This window comes from Solea senegalensis, linkage group LG21 (assembly GCF_019176455.1).
Source record: "Solea senegalensis isolate Sse05_10M linkage group LG21, IFAPA_SoseM_1, whole genome shotgun sequence".
In the NCBI taxonomy this organism is placed as follows: domain Eukaryota; kingdom Metazoa; phylum Chordata; class Actinopteri; order Pleuronectiformes; family Soleidae; genus Solea; species Solea senegalensis.
In genome coordinates, this window is record NC_058040.1 from 17,546,577 (window position 1) to 17,557,306 (window position 10,730).

General features: G+C 42.5%; 2 protein-coding genes across 5 annotated transcripts; both read left to right on the forward strand.

The window, feature by feature from the left end:
* Nucleotides 1-140: 140 nt before the first annotated feature.
* fsd1l (fibronectin type III and SPRY domain containing 1-like) lies at nt 141-4,513 on the forward strand. 4 transcript variants are annotated; one of them, XR_006358156.1, is made up of 14 exons: nt 141-219; nt 834-929; nt 1,062-1,193; nt 1,349-1,450; nt 1,542-1,564; nt 1,888-2,009; nt 2,093-2,320; nt 2,450-2,548; nt 2,634-2,763; nt 2,868-2,899; nt 3,338-3,420; nt 3,512-3,766; nt 3,883-3,971; nt 4,187-4,513. XR_006358156.1 is itself a non-coding variant. In XM_044012749.1 (13 exons), exons 1-13 carry the CDS (start codon nt 163-165, stop codon nt 4,286-4,288), a joined length of 1,518 nt encoding a protein of 505 aa, XP_043868684.1. In that variant the 5' UTR covers nt 141-162; the 3' UTR covers nt 4,289-4,513. The 4 variants fall into 4 exon arrangements, 2 of the variants coding, with proteins under 2 accessions (XP_043868684.1, XP_043868685.1); XR_006358157.1 differs by having other exon boundaries at nt 3,341-3,420; XM_044012749.1 differs by lacking the exon at nt 2,868-2,899.
* A 358-nt stretch (nt 4,514-4,871) lies between these two features.
* Nucleotides 4,872-7,770, forward strand: LOC122758662 (band 4.1-like protein 4). The gene is given in 8 exon segments (XM_044012932.1): nt 4,872-5,018; nt 5,117-5,221; nt 5,328-5,373; nt 5,447-5,525; nt 5,620-5,717; nt 5,897-5,978; nt 6,058-6,145; nt 7,762-7,770. Coding segments are annotated over 8 exon segments (603 nt in total). The 5' UTR covers nt 4,872-4,922.
* Nucleotides 7,771-10,730: the final 2,960 nt, after the last annotated feature.

Genomic DNA, 10,730 nt, shown 5'->3' on the forward strand with positions numbered 1-10,730 from the left:
ACCCGTTACACAATTACACAGTTTTGTTTTTCTTTAACTGAAAATGATCAGTAATCACTTCTACGTTGATGTCACTAACGTATTAAAACACCGGTGTTCAGTTTTTTTCCCCCATCAAACATTTTATTTTGACAGCGCAGACGTGAACTGAGCCTGTGACGTATGACTTTACTTCCGGACTGTGCCCCCCGTCTCTCTCTGATCATGGACAGTCAAAAGGTAAGATTCTAATCGATTAATGATCGATATCTCATCAGCCTGCTGCGGGCGAGACACGTAGTAAATGTATAGAGAGGGAGGGAGGACGGAGGTTAGCTTACTGTTAGCTGTCTATCCAAGTCTCTCGACCTTTCCCCTCTCTCTCCGGATGAGTGAGTATCTCGTTGAATTGCGGATTCTCTCTCTCTCTGTTCCAGTCAATGTCGTTGATCATGAAGTTATTGATCATCATGTGCTCACGTGACGTAATTCAACTACTCTCTTTGCTGTCAGTGTAACTCCACCCAACTCTAACTCTAAAGAACTGATATATGTTAATAATAATTAGGTATTAGGCAGGTGAAAGGTCACGTGACACCATTACCTTTCTCCGTGTTGACTGGTGACGTCACAGACAGCAGATGGAATTTAACGAATAAAAAACGAATTTCAAAATAATAATAAACAAGAAACAACCCATTTCACATGTTAGCATGCTAAGTGTGAGCACGGGTGTATTCAGAAACAGATCAGGTGATGTTAAACACTGTCTGGATTCATTGAGTCAATATTCATATTGATTATAATATGATAATATGATAATCTGCTGTATTTTTGTCTGTTCGGGATCACAGGAAGCTCTTCGCAGGATCATTAGCACGTTAGCCAATAAAAATGAAGAGCTGCAGAACTTCCTGGAAACGGTTGACAACACATTGGTGGGACTACAGGTGAGGGGGAGCTTTGAATTACAGTAATGCTGCGTTCCATTTACACTGGAACTCGGAAGTGGGAGTGAGGTGGAAACATCAGGCATCAGAAAATTAGCCTTTAAAAACTAAAAGTAAACTTTGTCCAATCAGAGGGAGTCCTGCAAGGTGATGACAGACCTGGAGGAGGAGCTTGAGTTGCTGAGCTCCGCTGTCCACGAGAGAGGTGAGGAGCTTCGTGACATCATCAGAGAAGAAAAGCACAGAAAGGAGGCGGAGCTTCAGGTGCGGAATCCGATGTTTTCTTGATTTTCAGATTAGATTATATATAGTTGATTTAATGTTTCTTGGTTTAGCTCATCAAAAAGTTTCCAAACTACATTTTGCTTTTGAAATTCTAATTTTCACATTTTTTTGAAAACATTTTTGTTGTTTTTCAGGAGCAGCTGTCAGAGGGAAAGGTCGCTCTGCAGTCGTGTGAGCAGCTGCTGGAGTTTGCAAACAAAACACTCGGCATCACCACCGAAGAAGAATTCCTCACGGTTAGAAAAAACAAAAACAAAAATTCAAATATTGTGAACAATCATTTAAACATAAACTTTTTGATCATCGATATTTTGTGTTTATTTTCAGGCTGCAAAACAAATCAAAGAACGGTTTGTATTACCTGTTAATCAATCACCTGACATGTCATTCAATTATAAATCAATATGCCATGTCACCAGATATAATAACAGCGTATCAATATTCTGTTTTTCTTTTCTGTAACATTGTCATTTGTTTTGTTTGTTTTGCTTCTAATGTTAAGCTTTATTAATGAATCACAGCTTTCAATTATTTGCATGTTAACCCCGCCCCAATTAACACAACCACAACCTATAACACATTAACCCTGCCCCTAACATACCAATCCTGCCCCCGAATGCTAACGTGGGACCCCCTCCAATCCAATGGGACCTGCCCCCCCTCCCGTTGCCAGGGTAACAATGGCGCCAGCGTTTCGGCTGACGACTCGTCCGGCTGTGTCCGAAAACATGGCGCAGTTCACTGTCGACTTCAGCGCAGAGAGGGCGGGGCTTCAGCGACTTGAATTCCTGCCAGGTGAGTCAACACACACGCTAACACACACACACACACCTAATCACTTATCAATGAAATCTCTATCTGTCTCTTTTTTTTTACAGTTCCCAGACCTCCAGAGATCGACGTCTCCAGATGTGTCGTTTGTGACAACAACGTCACCGTTGCCTGGCGACCGGCTGACGAGGGTGACAACGATGACTTCACCGGACCAATCAAAAGCTACGAACTCGAATATCGTAAAGCGAGCCATGACAGCTCGGCGAGAGCTGCAGCGGAGGCATGCTGGGAAAAAATCTGTGACATCAGAGATTCCCAGGTCACCATCTCAGGTGAGGAAAGTGTTAGCGTGATGGAAGTGTATTGATTCGTAAGAATTCATAACTGATTAATTGTTTTTTTATTCATTCACTAAAGTGAATAATTGTTAACTTTTAAGGATCAAAAATGATGTTTTTCAGATCTGAAGTTTGATTCCCGCTTCATCATGTTTCGCGTGCGAGCAAAAAACAAAGCGGCTGCCGGAGAATTCTCTGAGCCTGTCGCCATGGAAACCAGAGGTGAATAAATGAGTGAACACATGAATCATCAAGCGACGGCAGGACACGTCACTGTAAGAACTCTTTAATGCTCTTGAATTCGCAGCATTTAACTTCGGCTTCGACGCGGCAACGGCTCACGCTGAGCTGAAGGTTCACGGCGACACGGTGACCTGGGAGCCTCAGCGGGTCAAAGGTCACGACCCCAGACTCAGAGCCAAAGACTGCAAAAGCAGGTGAGGAGACGTGTCACTGATGACCGGTCATCAGTGTATTTGCACAAATGTAAACAATGGAGAACGCCCAGGTCACGTGATGTCGTATTTTTATCCCTCTTCAGTCTCCGTACTGCGTCCTCTTCGACAAACTCAGGTAGAAAACCGTTGTTGACAACCGGTTGCTTAGCGACCACTGTTTCACCACTCACACTCTCCATCCACCCATCTCTCCTCCCATGCAGCGCCTGCATCACTGCTGACATCATATCAGTGTTTATTTGATAATTCAATGACATTTATTTAACCTTCATGTTTGTTTTTTGAGACCAGTCTCGTTTAAATTATTTTATTTTGACAAAAATTCACATTAACGTTAATGTTGGGAAAACGTGTCTCTTTCAGTAAACTGCAGAGGTTTTTTTGAATTCATATTTGAATCCATGTTTTACAGCTTCATCGTTTCGCTTTGACGTCATTGGCTTTTTCCACCTCATTGTTTTATAATCACGTTCGTTCCCTGGAATCGTCTTCTGTCGGTCGTCTGTTACATCTTTTTTTTATTTTTTTTAATATTATTTTATTTTGTTTGCAGCAGAAGTGCAACACCGTCGCCCAATAAGGCAGGGAACCGAACGGGTCGCGACAGATTTGCCGGAGAGTCGTACACAGTGCTGGGTAAAACAGAAAAGACTGGAGGCTTTTATTTTGAAAACATATAAATATAATCATTTTCTTCACGCAGTAAAATGTCGAAATATTCTCTTAGGTGACCAGGAGATGGCTGGCGGCTGCCACTACTGGGAACTCCGCCTCTTGGCCGACTGGAAGTCGTTCAGTGTGGGCGTGGCTTATCGGTCCAGCCTGGGCCGCTTTGACCAATTAGGAAAGAGCGCCGGTTCGTGGTGCATTCACGCGAGCCAGTGGCTGCAGAACTCATTAGCAGCCAAACACAACAACCGAGCGAGGGCGCTGGATTGGCTGCTGCCTCAGCGAATCGGAATCTACTGTGACTACGACAATGGTACGAAATAAACCTTTAATTTTTGTGATGTCATGGTTTTTTATTATTTTTATTTGTACTTCACCCCACGGAGTTGCCTTTATTTATTTTGTTTTCTTTTCACATTTGCGTTTCAGGTGATTTATGTTTCATCGACGTCGATCAACGTCGGCTTCTACACTCCTTCAAAACAAAATTCAGCCAGCCGCTCGTCCCCGCCTTCACTGTGAGTACTTCACTGACGCTATTCTAATTAGTACAGTAATATGACAGAAACACTGTAGTACTGTTACTGCATTAATACTACAATACCAACACAGAAGTACTGCAGTACTATGGGTGAGAATAATGTCACGATATTTAAGTCACAATACGATATAATCACGATATTGTAAAATACTTACATACATTGTGATTTACTCCAGTGATACTGTGTTGCAGGTGTGGTGTGGCGGTATCACCGTGGTGACGGGTCTTCAGGTGCCGAGCTTCATAGACAGTTTCCTCTCCACCAGTCGGAGCCTGAGCGACTTGTCCCAGTAGATGTTTCATGTGATCAGTGATTAAAAGTTTATTTATGAGTAAAATGTAACGCGTAGAATTTATTTATCATGAAATGTTTATTTGAAAAATATGATTTTTAAAACCTCATTGATTGTTTTAGTATTTCTGATGATTATGTTTCTATTTATTAATGATAAAGTGTGACACATGAATAACACTATTTATCATTAAAAATCTATTTAAAATTACATTTTTTTTTTTTTTAAACAAGAGCCATTGATAGTTTCTGCCTGCTTTTAGTTTGAAAGTCCACATTTGAAGCCAGGTTTTTATAGTGTGAGGGCTTTTAATCTGAAGCAATTGTAATTGTTTTTTTTCTTCCATTTATTTAATTAAACAGGAAGTCCTATATTTTGAAGTTTACAAATACAGTATGTGTTTAAGGCTTTTATTCTGAAAAAGTTTATTAGAGATAGTGATTTATTTTGAAGGTGAGAGAACGTCCAAATAAATAATTTTGATAAGCTGTGAAAAATCAAAATAAACATTATAAAGTTGTTCTTCTGTCTGTTTTTTTTTTTTTAAATGTCATAATCTGTTAATATTTTGTGTTTAATATTTTATAAACTTTTAAATATTTATTATTTATTATAAATATATCTGCTGCAGGCAGATGGCCTGTTTCTGTGACAACCGGGAGGAATTCTATGGAGAAGTCCTCCTATTGGATGAGACGATATTCCCACTGACGGCAGAGCAAGGCATAAAGGTGAGTGAGCACTTCCTGTCTGTTTATCCTCTCTCTTTCACACACACACACACATTGAATTGTGGTGTCGCTCACCCCCATTTCTCCCCCTCCCCCAGAAATCCTCAAAGGCGGCGGCCATTTTGAAGCAGGTATTTTCACACCTGAACGTGGTCCAGGTCAACTAGTTTGGTCTGAGATTCTGTGACGACAAACAGCAAACGGTGCGAAAAGGAGACATTCTGTTTTAGTCATCATTAATACCTTGATGTTAATAAAGTTTGTTTTTTTTAAATAAAGTTTTAAAGTTTGAAAACCTGCTTGTTTCAGAACTGGTTGGATACTTCAAAGACGCTTTCACAGCATCGCAGCCTCCGTACGTTTCTCACTCTGATGAACTTTCTAATGAACTTTCAAATGAACTTTCTTTTTTGACTGTTTTGTCTCAGTTGGGCCTCCTTACATTTTTTACTTTGGTGTGAAATTTTACGCTGAGGATCCGACGAAGCTCGAGGATGAAAAAACACGGTGACGTTTAAAATGACTGTATCTACATATGAATAACTGTCATCTGATATTTTGATATTTTTCAGTCTGACTGATTATGACTGATTGTTCACAGGCATCAGTTTTACCTGCAGCTTCGACAGGACATCCACCGAGGTCGCCTGCTTTGCCCCGCCCACCTCAGACCGTGCCTCTTTGCTCTGATGATGCAGGGTGACGTCAAAATAAAAACTTATTACTACATCGTTTTCATGATTCTTTGTTTCAGTGTATTTGTGTGATTTGGCAAATTTTAACATGGTAAAAATAATTAAATTAAAAATATAAACACGTTTAATATTCATTGTTTTATTTATGTTTTTTTTTTTCCTTCTTGTATAATTTGACGTTAGTGGAGCGAGGTGATTCCAGCGCCACAGAAATGTTGGACCAAGACATGAACCGGGAAACGCTGAACATCTACAGATCACTGAGGTAGAAATACAGAGACATGTAAACCATATTTATGACAAAGACAAACAAACACATTTACAAACCCTCTCTCTCTGTGCAGCGGCTTCTCTCGCCCTCAGGCTCTGAATCTCTTCCTGTCTCTGTGCAGCTCTCTGCAGATGTATGGAGTCTCTCTGTTCAACGACTACGTAAGATCAATAATCATAATAAAAATAACTAGTACCGCAAGCAGTTCTGAACGGGTTCAAGCTCGAGGGCTCCTCTAGCTCGTCTCCCGTTCATTCAGCACAGTCCTAGTTATTTTCAGCGGCGTCACTGCGCAAAGTTAGAGGGCACTTCCTGTTTAAAATGGCCGACTTCCTGTTGGGTGAAGGGCGTGTCCGTAAACGTGTTCAGTGAAGTTTCCTTGTTTCACATATCAAGTTTTGTGCAGATCGTTGTAAAACATGAGGCAAAAAGGCATGGTCAAAAAAGGCAGGCAAGTTTCAATGCACGTAAAGACTATGACTATGGCTGTGACTGTGGAAAAGAATGCTGGAACATGAGCTGTGAATGTCAAAGAACTGGCAGCGAGACAAGACACAGAGAGGAATATAAATTGTAGCTGCCATCAAAGTCAGCCATACACTTCCTCAGGCTTTCATTTAATTAATACGTTTTTCATTTAGTAAAAAAAGTTCAAGGTTTACAAGCCACTCAAGCATAACATCAAGACATTCAAGCCGGTCCTCTGTAAAGAAACAAGAAGCCGCAGCCCAAGCTACTTTAAGGGTCTTGGATGGATCGTGAACAACAAGAGCTTGACAAAACAAGTCACCCAAAAAACATGCATTGGAAGAAAAGCGAGCGTTTAGACACAGTTAAAAAGATGAAAGCTGCAAGGGCTCGACTGCAAGTTTTTGAATACGAAGTAGGCTCAGACAAAGAGCGCCCTGGCCATCGGGAGCCCTGGGACGCTTCCCGGTGGCCTAATGGTCATCCTGGCCTGACTTGAACAGTCACCGGACTGAGTGGACTGACTGGAGTTACCAATCAAATCAATCCATCTAGTTACGTAATGACGCCACTTGGCGACCTGTCGGCGTCACACAACAATCAATTAGCTGCGCTGTCTTCACTCTAGTAGTCGAGAGAAATGGAGGGACAGAAGAAAAGGAAAGGTGGAGCAGAGAGAGAGAGGGACAGAAAACGGAAAGCCCTGCGAAATGTTGCAAAATAAGTGACATGTTCACCAGGAGGGAAGGTCAGTCAAAAACGCTATAGCTTTCATTGCGTTTATCGTTCAATCAATGAGTGAATATTGTATTCTAAGGTCTACTCACTGACATTGTTGCTTGTTAAATTTAAAGAAGTTATATTATTCCAATTATGATAAATTTAATAAGTTTGATGCTTGAAAGTAAAGTTAATTATTGAACACCCAAGCTAGTATTTCTCTCTCTTTTTAAAAATATAGGCCCATTGTTTTGTGTGTCTTGCCTTGTACATTTGTGTATCCTATGGCTGCTGTCCTCATGAGTTTTTGAGGAATCACCCATTGCTATAACATTTGAAAACAGGGTTTTCAATGAAAATCATATACTCTAAATAAATAACTTATTGGTCACTCAAATTTCTGGATGTAGTGTCTCTTTGGTTTGTTGTTTCTGGTGTGTACAGCACACATCACAGCTATTCACTATCTCTGAGATACTTAGCAACATTCCAGGCCAAAAGAGTACCTCTCTCGCTCTGCGTCTACAGCTTTCAATGCCCAAATGACTTTCGTGAATGCACTGTAACATTTCCATTCTCATTGCTGCAGGAACTATGAGCCGTTCTCCTTTGAATAAGATTCCATCCACAACTGAAATTTCTTCTCTGACGTTGTTCAGTGTCAGTCAATGCGCGTGATGCGTACGCTAATGGCTTGTCCTCTTGTAAGACAGCACCGAGTCCACTTTTGGATGCATCCACTGACAGCGTTACTGGGAGCTTTACATCATAGTATCTGAGCAAAGGAGCTTCAGTGAGCATTGTTTTCAACTGGTTGAATGCGTGTTGATGTTTACCTTTCCATTGCCATTCTACATCATCTCTGGTAAGTCCACACAATGGCTCAGTATGTTGTGACATGTTTGGAATGAATTTTGCAAGGTATGTGACCATACCAAGAAATTGTTCCACATCTTTCTTGCATTCTGGTGTTGGCATTTTCCTATTAGCCTCAATCTTGCTTTGATCTGCTTTCAAACCGTCTTTTGAGAAGATGTGATCCAAGTATTTGATTTCTTCTAGGCCTACTTTGCATTTTTCTTTGTTTAGCTTGAAGTTCTTGGCTCTTGCCCTGTCCAGCACTTGTTTCAATCTGCTATCATGCTCTTGTCTCGCCCCAAATCAAAATGTCATCAATGTATGTCTCAACGCCTTCAATTCCTTCAAACAGCTGTCTCACCGTCCTGTGGAGCACTTCTGGTGAAGTGTAAATTAGCAGCCCGTGGCCAAGTGGAGAGGCAACTTGGCTTAAACCAGAAGGTTGCTGGTTCAAGTCCCCACCAGGTCAAAAGGGCTGGGGCACCCGTGAGCTAGGTACCCAACCCCCATTGCGCCCTGGGCACTACTCAGTGTGGCAGCCCACGGGTCAAAGGATGGGTCAAATGCAGAGAATAAATTTCCCTAAGGGGATTAATAAAGTGTATATTCTAATTCCAAATGCGAGTCTAAGGAATTGTCACAACCAAACAAGGACTTGAACCCAATAGCACGACTCAGAGACAACTTCCAAAAATATTCCAATTTATTGGACAAAGTAACAAACAAAAATCACTCCCAAAGGAGGAAAAGTAACATTAGAAAATCACTCTATCAAGGAATCACTAGATAAGCAAAAGGCAAAAATAACTAAATAAATTATAATCACTCACTGGGAGTCAAGGAGACAAAAGGTTTGGGCAAAGTGCCAAATCAAAATCACTCTTCACGAGGAAAAAACTGATGGCTCAAAAAAGGACAAAACAAAGTAGCAACTAAGAAATGCAAAAACCTTACAAACAATTTACGTGGCATGGATTGGCGCGGGTTCTCTGGCATGACAAACAAGACGAACTGGCACAGGGCAGAGGGAAGCACAGGCTATATGTAAACTCAAAGTAATGGGGAACAGGTGGAAACAATCAGGGCGCGGATGGATGACTCTTCTTCCTGGTACCGGGGGCTGCCATCCATTGAAGGTGTGAAGGCACGTATCAAAGGCATGTTTACCTTTCTTACGCTACCCACAGAAAGCTCAGAAACTTGTGAAAAAAACAAAACACTCTCCACTCCTGGCGTGTGAGCGTGCCTGGTTGCAGGTCTTGAAGCGGCGTTGGACCAGCCTGTCCTGGTGGTGGCGGGGGAAGGCCTTGTCCCTCTCAGTCAGCTTCTCCCAGAGAGCGATAACCTCCCTGGACTGACGAGTGGTAACAAAGGCGTGGTGACGCAACTCCATGAGGCCGTGGGCCAGGGCCACCACGTGATGGTAACCGGGGTAACCGTCTGGCCCAAGGACGTCCTGAAAAAAAGCACAACACACAGACAAGGCACATGATGCGACGCTGCAAGTTTCTTGAGAAAATCAGCTAAGTTTTGATCTTGGTACATCAGCTATTGTTAGAGCAAAAATGTGAGTGCAGCACACTTAATGTTGGATCAATACAAAAGCAGTTTACATTAATGAAGATATAAGAAACACAGTATATTTATAAGATCTAGATTCTAGATTATTATTAACTTGATTGTCGTTATTTTTTGACTGATTTTCCTCATCATGAATATGAAATGTTAACAGGCAACTGTCCACTCACCTAATCCTCCTCAGCCTGCTGCACCTCCATCCTGTCGTCCTCGGGGGGTAGGAGGTTGGGGGAGGTCCCAACTAGGATGACGAGGCCTTGACAGACAGCCTGATGTGGGCGTCCCCTCCACGGACTGCTTGGCCTCTCTCAGGCGGGTGACGTCTCCGGCGTCCCACTTTAAGATGGCAAAGGACAGCCTCGCCATGAAGAGGCCGTAGAGCTTGTGGCTGTCTGTGGTCTTGCAAAGAGTTGCATGAGGTGCCACACGTCGAGCCTGACCACCAGCTCGTGCCACTCGTGGAACATGTGGTGTACTGATGACATAAAGTGACATACTTGTATGTGAGAACAGCTGGAAACTGCTCGCTGTGCGTGATGTCCAGCTGCTCTAAGAAGTCTCATGACCAGCTCACAATCTTCTTATGACAGGCGGGGCACGCAAAGCATAAAGTACCACCTGCTCCTGTCCAAGACCCTCCGGACGGTCTTGTATAGTCCAGCGCCCATCAGTTTCCGTCCATCTGCAGAGCACTTCAGACGATATGCCCACATCCGATAGGGCATCCACAGAAAGAAGTGGCGCTGGAAAAAGGTGTGAGCATTGGCGGGGGGCTGTGTGGGGCCACAGAGTGTCACGGGCCAATCAGAGCGCACTGTTCTCCGAGGAGGCAGCGCCATCACCAGTGGGCGTCGGCGTCAGACCTCTGGTGGGTGTCAGTTAAAAAGTGTGTCTTTCAGTGATGTCATCAGTAAGTAAGTCATATTAAAACCTGTTTTTTCCAGCCCAAAGAGGGAGCTAGTTCCTCCTCTTCCCGTTACCAAGACGACTGACACTTCCTGCCATTTACCCGCAAATCCCTGAAACGGCTGCCATCTTGTTTTTCTTAGTTATTTGATAGGAAGACTAACAGTATTATCTACTATATTAACAAACAAAATAATGTACATTTATCATGTCAAT